The following is a 14,463-nucleotide window of genomic DNA, read 5'->3' as shown; positions in this document are numbered from 1 at the left end:
CACCTTTTCGTACTCAGTTCACCAGGAACAGGATTTTTTAAAAATGTAATACAAAAATATTGTTCCTGTTAAAGAGCTGAAGAAGAAGGGTACAGTATACTGTTCAGAAAATAATTTGTTATGTTAAATATTGCATTATATGTTAATATTGCAACATTTTGGCAACTCTCTCAACGGCTGCAAAATGTTTTTCCATTAGATGACGCGCAGTTCTTCTATTGGGTTGGCCCAGAAGTCCTGGGGTTTTTCCTTTACAGTGAATTGTTGCGTCAAAAACAAAATTCGTTTCGGTAATGCGTTTCAAGTTATTCGACAAAGAAATATGTGCTTTATGAAAAAGTGTACTTGGTTTTTTTTTTACACTGATAGTTCGTTTTGGCCAATGTCCAGCCATTGACCTTACAGATGCAGAGATCCTTACCACTCTAAATGAGAAACGAACACTTTTACAACTTGTAACATAACGTACTAGGAAATGGGCTGTAGCGGAAAATGAAATGCCAATAGATTGTGATTTTTCTATTGATCTGCTTCAGCTGTGGCAAAGACCGGTATTGATCGTCACTTTCCTCCTGCCATTTCATTACAAGGTCATGTTCAGGCCAATAAACGTTTAAGATTCTGATTTGAAGTCACATTGCTAGTTAGCGTAGAGCGTATGTGTGGGCGAGAGTGGAGGAGAGGAGAAATAGGGGAGGAGATTGGTTGCATTGCATTGCTAAGGGGTCTGCTCTGCATTTTCCTTTTCGGGTCTAAAAACTTTTGAGATTCTAAGTTGAAGTCGCGTTAGTACAGATATCTGTGGGAGAAGGCAGAGGTGTAATGGAAGGAGAAGGTGGCTGCAGCGCAATGGTGAGGTTCCCTCCGCATTTGCGCGGTAGATCCCCCGACACCCCCTATAACTGAGCAATTCCTTCATCGCTTCGAGTTTGATGAAAGTTTGTGACACATTTTTACGGGAGGTCAAGAAGACTGACCTGATACATCGATCCGTATACTGGTTTATAATCCTCCATTCTGAATTTTGAAACGTCTCATCATCATTCAAACAATCATTTTGAAACAAAATCGAATGCGTTGATGCATCTCTAAGAGATCAACCAATGGTAAACACTTAAAGGCATCACCCCACGAGTCTGTTGTGGTACGGATTTCAGGTGGAGTATTCGTACACGAGATAGTAGATTATGGAGCGGAGGGTGACTCCGTCCGTTTCTTCCTAATTGCCGTAAAAACGGCCCGAAAGATATGGCTGCAGGTGTTCTGGCGCACTATTTTCTACACGGAGTTTCGACTGGAGCGCGCCAGCCTTGTGCGGCTCCGCATCTTCCGGGCCATTTTCTACGACAACTGGGAAGAAATGGACGGAATCACCCTCTTCTCCGCAATCTACTATCCCTTATAAGAATACTCCACCTGAAATCCGTACCACCTCAGATTCGGGGAGTGATGCCTCTAATTTTTCATCATTCTTCTGATCTCGATTGCTTCTGTTGTTGTTTTACCAGTGGAATTCAGCCGTTCAACTTATTCTCAACACCTCCATTTCCTAGTGTTGGAAATCTGGTCACATAGTCCTGATAATATAGATTTTTGTCTTTTGTTCTCTCAAAGATAACGTTTTGTAAGGCTATAATACCTTGAGGATCATTTTGGAGTTACATTATTTTAGTTGTTAGTTGTTTCCGATCTTCAATACACTATTTGTTAGGAAGCACAGAAGGTCATCCTCTCCTGAATATAAGGTCAAATGCACAAACAATGCGATAAAAAAGATTCCCTTAAATAGAGCTAAATTCCTCGATTTCGGCTGCTTACACAATGGAAAGTAAAACAAAAAGAAAGCAGCTTCAGAAACAAAATTTGTTTTCTGGTCTAAATATATCCGTGGGTGGAACGATCTTTTTAAATATTGTTGCGCTTTGCAAATGTGTTCTCTTATATTCAGTGTCTTTCATGGAGTATAAGTTGATTAACGCATTATAAGTGCTACCAAAAAATTCCATAAATGTCTAGCCCCATCGGTTTTTTTTTCTTCTGGAAGGACAACAGGCCATCTCATCGCTGGCATATATCAAAATGATTAGTTATCCAGTAGCTAGTCAATAGCTTCTTAGAAAGTATTTATTGGAGTGAAATGATGACAACTGAAGGATACCAATGTACGGCGTATCGTTCTCAACAACGATGAAAAATCTACACTCGTTTCGCCGCAAATCTCTGGACTAGTTTCTGCCACTAATGAGTTTTGCCGTCTCCTCACCTTCAAAAATAAGCGGCTTTGAAAGCTACGGACTAAAGACTCTTAATGCGCAAAAAATCGACGCTCACTTGACCAAACTTCGGAGAGAAGCGGAAACTGCTTCCCGTACTCGGCCTTAGCATCATCGGATAAAGCTTTGTACAGTTTCAAAATCTCACCAGCTTTTGCTATCAGGTCATTAAGGGTTGGTTTATTGTCGGTGAAGAACCGCGCCATAAATTCACGTCCGATTTCTTCGGCCTGTTAATGAAGTTTCGATAATTTCTCGGAAGTTCTTCGACTACGGAACTTTCAACCTTTTCGGCGAAACCTCTCGCCTCAGGTCCGAGGGCCGCAATTTTGCCTTTTGAAATACTCCTAAGCTTCTCGACTTTCGCTCCTAGTTCCGGTGACTTCTTTTTGAGTGCAGCAATAGCCTAAACATGGATCTCACTGCGGATGATTCCTTCAAAATGGATCAACAACTAAATAAAAGTTGTTTCTAACGTTCACTACATCTTCATCGCTGTTACTTAGTCCAGCATTGGCGAAGTCTTCCAAAAGAGTCTCATCGGCCTCAGTAAGGTTCGACAGAAAGTCTCTGAATTCCGGAGGCAGTTCTGAAATGTGTGTGAAAAATGTGGGAATAGCAATGAAGGTAAAATATCGGATCTCAGTAACCCACCTTTAGGGTCTGTCAGAATATCCTCCAATTTGAATGCAGGAGCAAGCAAAAACTGAGTGAACAAAAAAACAACAACGAAGATTTGAAGGACCATTTCTAAGAGGAACACCGCTTAATTTCAGAAGCTATGTCTGAACCACATCGAAAGAGTTGGTAAGGAGGACGAAACGTGCAGTTGAAGATGATTTGTGGTAGGATTTTAACTATATCGGCGAGGGGCTGGACCTACGGTGCAGAAAGATGAGCAGAGCCCTCTAGAAAAAAAATGAAATGAAAGCATAGAAAGAATGAGAAGTGCAAAGTCCGTTATTGTTGGAAACGCAGAGAATAGTGCAAAGTAAACGTAGTTTAAAGGCATCGCCCCACGAATCTGAGGTGGTACGGATTTCAGGTGGAGTATTCGTATACGGGATCGTAGATTATTTAGAAAAGGGTGATTCCGCCTATTTCTTTCTAATTGCCGTAGAAAAAAAGACGCCCTGAATATGCCTCTTCGAGCATTCCAGCGCGCTATTTTCTACAATGAGTTCGATTGGAGCACGCCAGCCTTGTGCATGCACCGCATCTTCCGGAACCGTTTTTACGGCATTTAGGAAGAAATGGACGAAATCACCTCCCTCTCCATAATCTACGATCCCGTATACGAATACTCCACCTGAAATCCGTACCACCTCAGATTCGTGCCTTTAAAGAATACCATGTGCAATATTAGCAAAATACAAACAAAATACATGCATGATTTACTAATGATTGTTACAACGATCATCTACTCTAGTTGGATGACATGTTAAAATCTATTGTTCTTCGACATCAACTTTTATGCGCATTTTTCCCGCATTTACTATCGTTGTTATTGGCTAAATAGCATTGGCTGCAGTCAATCTTGAATGCACTCTTTATTTACTTTCTTTACAAAAATTTGAAATGCATTTATTTTCTTGCCAACTCTTCACCTTTGTAGTATTCGATGAATTTTTTTTATTATTGTAGGATGTGTTGAAGCCATGAATATGAGGTTAGTGATTAATTGAAGTGTTAAGTAGGTTTTGTTTTCCCCTTCGGTACCTCAGGACACAACACAACTTCCTATCCACTGAAAAAAAGAGGTTCTACACAGGTCTACGGTGACATCCTTAGCATTGACGGCGTTTCAGACTTGCATAACTTCCAAAAATTTTGCAATAGTTCTTCTCAGTCCTCGTTTCTAATTTCTCTTTTTTTCCAGAATAGAAAATGATGACTTTACTGATCAGATCAGGATAAGTACGAGGGGTCCTGAGTACGATTACAAGAAGAAGAATGTAAATTATACAATGCGTTTTGAAGGATGCCTTGCGGCCTTGCCTTTAAGTGAGTTGTTTTTAAAAAATTTCACCTAAAAAGTAGAGAATTCTGCATATGAGAGATGGAATTAAAGAGTATCCGGTACACAGGGTCGGTAGAAGCCGATTGAGGCCATTATATTTATCCTATAACACTATACTATAACAGTCGATGGTGCATCGTGATGTGTTATCGTTTTTACTGCGACTGTCACGGGTCAGTCCCTAACAAAAGTGGGATTTTTGCATTTAGTGTACGAGAGTTAAAATTCGATTCACAATCCTCATTCGACAGTGACGAAGATATTATTACCACTCGAAAAAGCAATTTCGATGGCAAAAAAGACATCTACAGGCGCCATTAGGGATATAATTAGTACAAAGTAGTCTCCAGAAGCTTCTGAATATCGACGCTCAAAGTGAATTTCATGCAATATAGCTAAATATATTTTGTAGAGAGAGATTTCTTCTATATTTCTGCAAAGTTTTTGCTTCTAACTTTCCTATTTCTTTTGAAACATAGTTGAGAAAAATTCTAAATTTTGCCTCAAAGTTTTGAGTTCTTCTCAGCTAGCTTTTGAGAGAACCACAACATCCAAAGAGACAAAAATTTGCAGTGAAAGGGTTTTCTTTGATGCGCTATCAAAATCAAGCATCGAATTTTTCCGCGGCGCTGCCGTAAGCACGCAACGGGAAAAAGTGCGAAATGTCTGATTTTCGGCAACGCGTCAAAATCTGTATGACTTTAAACAATGTCCAATAACTCAGCTCGTAGTTCATAGAGAAAAATTCGGTTTGAAGTTAAGGAAGATTTTCGCTTTCACGATTCAATTTTAGTTTCTTTCTTTCTTGGTTGAGAAAAATACTAAATTTCTCAACTTTATCTCAGCTAGTTTTCAAAAAAGCCAGTGATCCTCTGAAAAAGATATTCTAACCCCTTTATAGTGCAAATCTTCCTTCACCGATGGCAGCCACTTTTGTCTTTCTTTGTCTTTTCTATAGTCTGTCATTTATATTTATTTCAAGCTACTAAAATCCAGTCCAGCAGTAATTTCCAATCAGGGCCTAGCTCTAATCGCTAAAATAACCTCTAAGTAACACCTATTTTTAACGACCTGTGCTCTAAACAGATTTTGGGAAAAACTGCCGGTGAATAGTTTGTCTCAGTAATTTTTTTGGTTTCCCAGTTCCAATTCATAGTTCCCCAGTCAGGGCATAGAAAAACCCCGAAAAGTCAACGACCTAGTTGACGTGACACGTGACACAGACGGAAATTTGGGACCACCAGTGGTTGAAAACTTAAAAGATTTCTATTTCAGCAACATCGTTCCGCAAACCTCATACTCAACTCGTTAACAAGATTCCAGAGCTTCAAAAGTAAGTAGAGAAAGGTAAAACGTTATCAATTTTATATTCACAAACATTTACCGTTATTCATCAACAGAAAAGACATGAATTACACACAGAAATTCCCATTCATTTGTTACTTTTGGGTGATTTTTGTGTTTTTTTTTTGTGTTAGCCTGTATTTCTCTTAAAATCAATACCATTGAAAGAAAAATGATTATGCATAGATCTTCCAGATTTTAGGCATGTTCTTTGAAATATCCATGCAATCTATTGGGCAATTTGATAGCATGGTCGACCACTGTTGACTGATTGATTTGTTTGGAATTTGATATGATAAACACATGCCACGAACAGAATGAACCCATGCAAAGTGCGCTGAATTATGTGCTAATCTGTATGTTAGCAAAACAAGGGATTCCTCACCCCTGAAAAAAACCACCATAGAGTTCTACTTTCTTAGAAATTTGAAAATATGGCAGCACGCCTTCTTCAGAAAAAGGTACACAATACTTTCGCGCTCACCAGGTATCGATTCTGTGGTCCATTTAAAGACTTATTCACTCAATATAACTACGATTTTAATGATCTTGAAAGAAAAGGATTGACCTTGACTCGCGTTGCTCTTCGGACTGGTTGGGTGAGCGCCAGTAATTTCTCCGTTTGTCGCAATCGCGTCCCAGAGTCGCCCAGTGGTTCCTTCTCTCACGTAGTACACGAAGAACATTGAAATTTTCTTTGAAGAACTTCGTGAAGAATCTGTCCGTCGAGTTGGCGGACTTCCTGTGGTGCGTTGAATATCGCGTAGAATCCCGTCGCTCACCCCTTTGGTCCAGCGGCGTTCGTTAAAGCGCATCATGTGACCGGCCCACCTTATTTTACCTTCCTTGGCAAACGCGGAGAGGTCTCTAATCTGAAGTGAGAGAGAATCTCGAAACCCACCTCTCGCATGTTTGAAGCGGGATACTTCCGGCATCACTTTCAAATGTGCGTTCACTGACGCTCATATCATTTTCTTTCTGCTTTCGCAGTACCCATCTTCTGATATGCTTCCCAAGCAGCTCTTTTTCTTCTGCCCACATGGAAGATCAGGTTATTGTTTATGTTAATTTTCCGACCTAGGGATACAATATATAGCTGGTGCATTCGGATTTGTTCATTTCCTTCAGCGAAATCCGAGACATCCGTGACCGCTAAAATGATACCTCTCACTACTTGTACTAGCGTCGTTCGTCAATTTTGTCGAACTGGCTTCAGTCATTTCCATTCGTAGGCTCTCTTGTCTCGAAGAGCAACGAATTTGAAGGACTTTGTTACAAAATCTGGTCATCGACTCGGTGATCTTCCTATCACCTTGATCACCTTGACTCCCGTTGATCTTCGAACTGGTCGAGCGGGCGCCAGTAATTCTTCCATTTGTCCCGATCACGTGCCAGAGTAGCCCAGTGGTTCCTCCTTTCGCGTGGGACACGAAGAGCATCATATTTTTCTTTCAAGGGCTTCGTGAAGCCCTTGAAAGAAAAATGAATCTGACCATCGGGTCGGCGGTCTTCCTGTAGTGCGCTTAATATCGCGGGGAACCCAGTCGCTCACGGCTCTGGTCCAACGGTTGTCATCAAAGCGCATCACGTGTCCGGCCCACCTTATTTTACTTTCCTTGGCAAACGCGGCGGCGTCTCTAATCTTCGATCGCTGACGTAGGAGGGAACTTCGAATCCCGTCCCTCACTTGCGTGAAACGGGATACTCCTAGCACTCTCTCAATTGCGCGTTCAATGACGCTCACCGCGTTTTCTTCCTGCTTGCGAAATGCCCAGGTTTCCGAAGCATAGGTCAAAGCAGGAAGTACGGTGGTGTTGAAGAGGTGAGCACGGAGCCGGGTGTTCCTGGTCTTCTTCACTACATCCTCGATGCTCTTGTACGCTCCCCAAGCCGCTCGTCTCCTCCTGCCCAGCTCGGGGGTCAGGTCGTTCATCATATTCAGTTCCCGACCCAGATAAACGTAGCTGGTGCATTCGGATATGTTCGTTCCGTTGAGCGTGAATGGGGCATCCGAGACCCATCCGTTCCGCATGAACATTGTCTTTTGTAGGTTCAGCTGAAGACCGATGCACCCACATGTTTCGTCGAATTCGGTCAGCATTCGTTCCGCTTGGCTGATGCTAGGTGTTACCAGTACGATGTCATCAGCAAAGCGCAAATGGTGTAGCTGCCGACCATCAACCTTCACTCCCATGTCGTCCCATTCCAACTTTCGCATTGCGTTCTCGAGGGTGGCTGTGAATATTTTGGGTGAAATTGTATCACCTTGTCGGACCCCCCTCTTCACGTCAATGATGATGTTCTTGTAGAATGGCGAAATTCCGGTCGTGAAGCTACTGTACAACTCTCGAAGTACCTTTATATACTGAGTAGGGACGCCTTGGTTGTCCAAGGCTTCCACGACCGCTTCCGTCTCAACCGAGTCGAAAGCCTTCTTTAAGTCGATGAAGGTGAGACAGAGCGGCATCTTGTACTCTCGTGATACCTCGATGAGTTTCGAAACAGTGTGAATGTGGTCAATCGTGCTGAATCATTTCGAAACCCTGCTTGCTCGCATGGCTGTCCTTCATCCAAGACTTTTTCAATCCTATTAAGGATTACTCTTGTAAAGAGCTTGTAGATGACGGACAGTAGGCGGATTGACGATAGTTGCCGATGTCATGTGGATCTCCCTTTTTATAGAAAAACACGGTCTTGCTGGTCTTCCACTGTTTAGGAACCTTGCATTCCGACAGATAACGTGTAAAGAGCCTCGCCAGGGTGTTGATGAGTACTGGCGGAAGGCTCTTCAGGTGTTCTGGTCTTTTTCTGTCGGGACCGGGTGCCGTACGATTTCTTACCGACATGATAGCATGTCGTATTTCGGACGGGAGAACCTCTGGAATGACTTGTCCATCTTCCCTCAGATGGTGAGGAGGTAAGTGGACATGGCTGTCGAAGAGATCAGAGTAGAAGTCGTAGATGATTTTCTCCATCCCCCTTCTCGATGCAATGGCTGTTCCCTTTGGGTTCCGGAGAGCAGTCATCCTCGTCTTGCGACTGGCGAAGTCTCGACGGGCATAGCGGATGCTTTTTCCCGCCTCTGCAGCTTCAGCCAGCACTTCTGCTCTTCTCTCTTTAAGGTCTTCCTTTATCGCCTCTCGGCAAGGCCTTGCGAGCTCGGACGTGAGTTCTTGGTTCCCTGCGGCTCGTGCTGCTCCACGCTGGCGTATCAGCTCAAGAGTTTGAAGAGACAGGCGCCTTTTGGTGGTTTTAAAACTCTCAGCCTTCTTCGCGCAGTCGTGAAGGTGTTCAACAAGCCGGTCGTATTCCTCGTCGATGTTGTGCATTGCGGAATCTTCCCAAAAGCCGGCTAGCGTAGCGAAGAGATCCCAGTTGATGGTAGTCCTGGGATTTCTCTCTCTGAACTTGGCGGCTTTCTCTGCTCTCCTTGTGAAGGAAAATCTTCCTTGGAGGAGGCGATGGTCCGATCCCGTATAGAACTTTGGTACAACACCGACGTCCGTCAGGCAGAACCTTTTTTTGACGATGATGTGGTCTATTTCATTACGGTACCCTCCACCGGGTGACTCCCACGTCCAGCGTAAAGAAGAGGGCTTCTGAAATTGCGAGTTCCCATGGATGGTCTTAGTCGTCATGATGAACTCGGAGAGCCTCTCTCCCTGGTCATTCCATTGTAGGCCGTGGGTCCCGATGTGAAGTTCCTCCGGCGTTCTTCTTTGGCCAACCTTAGCGTTGAAATCGCCAACTATGACCTTGTAGAAGGCATGATCTTCTTGTTAGAACTTCTCCAGGTCCATATAGAAAGCTTCGACTTCTTCTTCTTCGTAGCTTGATGTTGGAGCGTAAGCGACGAAGATAGTCAAAGCTGGTATTGAGCCGTATTTTCTGATCCGCAGACGTCCGATTCGGGTCGTAAGTTGTTCAAAAGAGTCGATGTTCTTTGCCATACTCGTGTTGACGAGGACGCCAACTCCACCAACACCTCTACTGTCGCATGTTCCTAAGAACAATTCTTCTCCAGTTTCATATACGGCGTTGAGAGGGTGACGTCGTCTCGTCTCGGTCAGTCCGATGACGTCGTACTTGATCTTCTTGGCTTGCATCATCAGATCTTCGATGGCCGCTTCCGATGCAAACGTACGTTATAAGTACAGATCGCCATCCTAGTCCTTTTCCGTTTTGGTAGCCTACATGACTCCTGCAACCCCGTCCTACCTGGCGCTACCGTACCAGGCTTTCCTTCGGAATCAGGAGACTCTTTTCTATTACTGTGTTTTGCTTAAAACTTTTAAAACCCATGGGCAGGTTGCAAGCCTCTAGTCCCATAAGTTTCTGGGAGAACTTTCGTTCTCCCGGTGTGGACATGTGGAGCTTATTTGTTGGAGGCGACTCCAAACCGCCTCCTTTGCACCTCCCTCACTTGTTGCAGTCACTTGATTGCAGGCTTTTGGCCGGACCGACGTGCGGGATACAAGGATGTCATGAGTCAGTCCTGGCTCAGCAGAAACAGGGAGTCCATCCCCTGAATCCACCTGCGTCTCTGGGCGAGCGCAAGGTCGCTTTTGGTCCGCGATTAGCCCAATATCCGCCACCCGGGGATGCGCCACGTAGCCTCGCGACTAACCGGCTGCGATCCCTCTAGTGAGGGAGATCTGTGGGATCTTCCTATAATGGTTTTATATCACGTGGTATACAGCGGTCACATCTGTGGTTCCCCTGCTGTCATCAAAACGCATCACGCGTCAATTTCTAAATTCTAAATTCACTTACCTCGGGAAATACTGCAGCGCCTCTTTTTTTGCAGAAGAACTGTCCAGAGTATTCTTTCAAGGGCACTTAAAATGAAGAAGGGATAGAGATAAAAACTGGAGTATTTCTGGGAAGCTAGCCGGGAGCCGTGCAACATTACACTGCATCAGATACGGGTCCACTTTCCGTAAATGAATAAAATATTGCTCGATGTGCAGAAGATGACCACAACAAGATTTGATTTACATGAAGTGGCCGTCTGACACTGTCGCATGGCACCGCATCTGCCGAGTATTCTGTACCAAAACGTTCGACTCTAATTCAGAATTGTGCAAGATCATAAACTTATGTGAAGTCTATACGACGAACCTCAATAATTCAATCATTGTCAAATTCAATGTACAACCCATGTATCAGGTCAGTAAGTCCGTATCCTTATGAACAGGTCAGGCACCAAAGTATTGAGTAGGTAGTAGAGGAAGGATTGCTTTTGGACAATGTCGAGCCATTCATTGACCATAGAGATGGAAAGAGAAACTCTTACCAATAAATTACAAACTAGAACTCAACACTTGTTTGTCCATTGCTGTAACGTACTACCAAATCGGCCATAGAGAAAAAGAAGCCAATAGAGTTTTATCTTTTTTATTAATTTGCCTGAGCTGTAGCCATGATTAGTATTGGCTTTATTAACGGCTAACATTTCGGCGTTATTGCCTCCGTCAGAACTTAGATAATTAAACCTTTCATCCTCTCTCATCACCCTGCAGAAAGCATTCAAACGATAGGCAAAGTCAAAGAACTACATACAGGCTGGTGCTCACCTCTTTTTTTAAATTTGTTCAGCTGAATGATTTTTTTGCGTATACGAATCTGATGGCTGTGTGCACGTGGTGGCTCTGGTCTCACTAAATGCATCAGGCATTTGAGTGTACACATTGGGAACCTACGAGCTATATAACGTGTGACGTATATAACAGTCAACCGGGAAAAGTGTCTGAGAAGAAAGTTGCGTCAACAACTGCAATAAGACCGCGATAACGAGTGGAGGTTATAAGCGAAAGAGTTTGAAAAGGCGAGGAAGGACAAGAACCCACGGAGAGCCTATGCTTTACTAAAGCAGTATAGCGCCAAGATGAAAAGATGTTCTCCATTCCTCAACACTGGAAGTGAAGTGGTGGTCACAGAAGCAACTCTGCCTATTTGGAAAACCTTGCTGAACCTGCAAACCATCAGTCCCTTAATTCGAGCATGTCCAACGACCAACGTACACCGCGGTCAGCGAGGAACCACCGACTGAGTCCCACGTTCTGGTCTGTATCTGAAAAATAAGGTTTGAAATTCTAGTGGAGATGACGGAATTAGCGCAGAAATGCTGAAATATCTTCGTCGATCTGCGATGCGTGAGACGACAATGATTATTCGCTCAATATGGATAGACGAAAGGATGTGTGACTCGTAGGACACGGTATCATAATCACTTGAGTCTACTTATCCAATTCGCCCCATCATTATGTACGCGGAAATGAGCTCCAATCGAACTCGTTTTGGAAAATAAAAAAAGACGCACTCGTTCGCTTGAAGCCGTATCGTTCGGGCCGTTTTTTTCAATTAGAAAGAAATGGGCGGAGTCACCCACCTCTCCATAATCTACGATCCAGTATACGAATACTCCACCTGAAATCCGTACCACCTCAGATTCCTGTGGTGATGCTTTTAACTGATGTGTCGATTCTCATACCGATTCATAATCGTCTATCATTATGTAAAGAAATGAATGGGTTGGAACACTCCTAAGAAATCGACCAATGGTAAACCACTTAACTCTTCATCGTTGTTCTAAATTAATTGTTTCCGGTGTTTTATCAGTGAAAATGAGCTTCTTATTCTCAACACCTCCTTTTTCCAAAAATCGAAGTCTGGTGACATGGTCGCGATAATATATACTTTTGTCTTTTGTTCTCTCAAAGATAACGTTTCATGAGATTATAACCTCTTGAGGGTCATTTTAGAGTTACATTATTTTAGTTTTTAGTTGTTTCCGATCTTCATCACTTTATTTATTTATTTATTTATAGGAAAAGCAGCAGGGCATCCTCTACTTAACATAGGTTCAAACACACGAGAAAAACGATGAGAAATTTTTCCTTAAGTCAAGCGAGATTTGTCGATGCCGATCTGGACATTAGAATTTATGACCGAAAACGTAACGTTGCTCATTTTCATAGATAGATCATTTTTTGTTTCTCATACTTATGGTTATGTTATAATTCTCGAATTTGATTCCTCAAATGATAACGTTAGCTACTTGGTCGCTTCCACAGGCAGTTTTGTTCACAAATGCGTTCTGATATGTACAGTGTCTTTTGTGAAATATGAATCGATTAACACATTATAAGCGCTACCAAGAAATTTAATTAATGTCCAGTTCCACATTTGAGCGATATTTGCCGATGACGGCTTGGACATTGGGATAAAAATAAAAAATAAAGCATTTTCAGGAACAAAAATTATTTTCTGGTCTAAAGATATCCGTAAATGGAACGGGACTTACAAATATTGTTGCGTTTATGACCGCGCAACGTAACCTTGTTCATTTTCAAAGATAGATTATTTTAGGTTTCTCTTAGTTATTGCTTCATTATCATTCTCGGAGCTGATTTTTTCGAATGACCATGCAGCTATTTTAACTACAGATGCCTTCTGTTCGGTTTTTTTTTTCTTGTGGAAGGAATACACACCATCTGATTGCTCGTGGACGACAAAATAGTTACTTGTGCAAATAGTCAAAGGTTTGTTAGGAAATATTTATAGAAAAGAAGCTATGACAACCGACGGATAGCAAAGTACTGTTTATTGTTCTTGACAGTAATGAAAAATCTACGTCCATTTCGTAGAGAATCGCTGACTAGTTTTGAAAACCAGCGAATTTTGCCGTCTTGTTGCCTGCAAAAACAAGGGATTTTGAAATCTACGTAATTATGCACCAACAATGAACGCTCACTTCTGTAAATGTTGGCAAGAAACGGAAACTGGCTCCCAAAGTCGGCTTTAGCAGCATCGGACAAAGATTTGTACGAGATCAAAATCTCCCTCACGCTTGCTTTGAGATCATCCAGGGTTGGCTTATTGCCAGTGTAGTACCGCGCTTTAATGCCGCGTGCAATTCCGATGGACTGTGAAAAAAGGTTCAACAATGCTCGCGAAACTTCTCTAAGTGTAAAAAGTCCAACCTTCCTTGCGAAAGCTTTCGCCTCAGGTCCGAGGGCCGCAATTTTGCTTTTTATAACTGCGTGAAGCATCTCGGCTTTCGCTCCAAGTACCGGTGACTTCATTTTGAGCGCAGCAATTGACTTAATATCAATATAACTATAGACGGTTCCTTCAAAACGAATCAACAAGAAATTGAAAGATGCTCTTTACACCCAACCTCTTCAGGGGTTCCTATACGGTCCAGCCTTGAAAACTTCCTTCAAAGCAGTCTTATCAGCTTCAGAAAGGTTCTGCAGAAAGAATCTTACTCCCGGAGGCATTAGTTCTGAAGATTGAAAAGTGGGAATAGTTGTTAATCTAAAACACTAAAGTACAATAACCCACCTCTATATTCAGCCGGAATATCGTCATATTTGAATCCAGCAGCGAGCAAAGATTGAGTGAACAACAAAACAATGAGAGCGATTTGACGTATCATTACTGAAAGGTACAGTGCATAGGTTCCAAACGTTATATATTTTATAACGCGGTAGGGCTGAACCACGTCGAAGGAGATGTTGACGACGACCAAATGTGCGATTGAAAGTGATCTGTACTAAGGTTTTAAGTATTCCAACGAGGGGCTGGACAAAGTCTGCAAAGTAGTCGGCAGAGCCATCTAGAAAGAAATAAAATGAGAGTATAGAATAGAAAAAGTGACAAGTACAAAGACTGCTATGATCGGAAACTCAGAGAATACTAGGAAAGAAATGTAGTTTGGAGTATTCCATGCAGATTATGAGCAGATTATATTAGCAAAGTACGCTACGGTCACGATAAAATTTGTGACTATGACGATTTGTGGTTTCTACACGAATGTGT

The 14,463-nt window shown here is 42.6% G+C and overlaps 5 protein-coding genes across 9 annotated transcripts; 1 reads left to right on the top strand and 4 right to left on the bottom strand.

The window, feature by feature from the left end:
* Positions 1 to 2,225: 2,225 nt before the first annotated feature.
* Positions 2,226 to 6,323, bottom strand: RB195_011859 (uncharacterized protein; the record flags this gene model as incomplete). 2 transcript variants are annotated; one of them, XM_064193446.1, is made up of 6 exons in its annotated part: positions 2,226 to 2,263; positions 2,332 to 2,503; positions 2,560 to 2,679; positions 2,750 to 2,862; positions 2,928 to 3,023; positions 6,206 to 6,323. In XM_064193446.1, 6 exons carry the CDS (start codon positions 6,321 to 6,323, stop codon positions 2,226 to 2,228), a joined length of 657 nt encoding a protein of 218 aa, XP_064051029.1. The 2 variants fall into 2 exon arrangements, with proteins under 2 accessions (XP_064051029.1, XP_013294524.2); XM_013439070.2 differs by lacking the exon at positions 6,206 to 6,323 and having other exon boundaries at positions 2,928 to 3,021.
* A 631-nt stretch (positions 6,324 to 6,954) lies between these two features.
* RB195_011857 (uncharacterized protein) lies at positions 6,955 to 9,746 on the bottom strand (the record flags this gene model as incomplete). Of its 3 annotated transcripts, XM_064193444.1 has the most annotated exons (4): positions 6,955 to 7,107; positions 7,190 to 8,162; positions 8,239 to 9,392; positions 9,453 to 9,746. In XM_064193444.1, the coding sequence occupies 4 exons, from the start codon at positions 9,744 to 9,746 to the stop codon at positions 6,955 to 6,957; spliced, it is 2,574 nt and encodes an 857-aa protein (XP_064051025.1). The 3 variants fall into 3 exon arrangements, with proteins under 3 accessions (XP_064051025.1, XP_064051027.1, XP_064051026.1); XM_064193443.1 differs by lacking the exons at positions 6,955 to 7,107; positions 7,190 to 8,162; positions 9,453 to 9,746 and having other exon boundaries at positions 8,235 to 9,275; XM_064193442.1 differs by lacking the exons at positions 6,955 to 7,107; positions 7,190 to 8,162; positions 8,239 to 9,392 and having other exon boundaries at positions 9,417 to 9,746.
* RB195_011858 (uncharacterized protein) lies at positions 7,076 to 8,104 on the bottom strand (the record flags this gene model as incomplete). The annotated part of the gene is made up of 1 exon (XM_064193445.1): positions 7,076 to 8,104. One exon carries the CDS (start codon positions 8,102 to 8,104, stop codon positions 7,076 to 7,078), a length of 1,029 nt encoding a protein of 342 aa, XP_064051028.1.
* A 191-nt stretch (positions 9,747 to 9,937) lies between the features above and the next one.
* Positions 9,938 to 10,282, top strand: RB195_011856 (uncharacterized protein; the record flags this gene model as incomplete). Its single annotated transcript, XM_064193441.1, has 1 exon — positions 9,938 to 10,282. One exon carries the CDS (start codon positions 9,938 to 9,940, stop codon positions 10,280 to 10,282), a length of 345 nt encoding a protein of 114 aa, XP_064051024.1.
* A 3,015-nt stretch (positions 10,283 to 13,297) lies between these two features.
* RB195_011855 (uncharacterized protein) lies at positions 13,298 to 14,080 on the bottom strand (the record flags this gene model as incomplete). Of its 2 annotated transcripts, XM_064193440.1 has the most annotated exons (6): positions 13,298 to 13,335; positions 13,394 to 13,565; positions 13,623 to 13,742; positions 13,820 to 13,855; positions 13,911 to 13,927; positions 13,987 to 14,080. In XM_064193440.1, the coding sequence occupies 6 exons, from the start codon at positions 14,078 to 14,080 to the stop codon at positions 13,298 to 13,300; spliced, it is 477 nt and encodes a 158-aa protein (XP_064051023.1). The 2 variants fall into 2 exon arrangements, with proteins under 2 accessions (XP_064051023.1, XP_064051022.1); XM_064193439.1 differs by having other exon boundaries at positions 13,623 to 13,758; positions 13,840 to 13,927.
* Between the last annotated feature and the right edge of the window lie 383 nt (positions 14,081 to 14,463).

Source organism: Necator americanus, chromosome III (genome assembly GCF_031761385.1).
Source record: "Necator americanus strain Aroian chromosome III, whole genome shotgun sequence".
Lineage (NCBI taxonomy): Eukaryota > Metazoa > Nematoda > Chromadorea > Rhabditida > Ancylostomatidae > Necator > Necator americanus.
The sequence above is the reverse complement of the archived record's forward strand: the minus strand, read 5'-3'. Positions and strand labels throughout refer to the sequence as shown.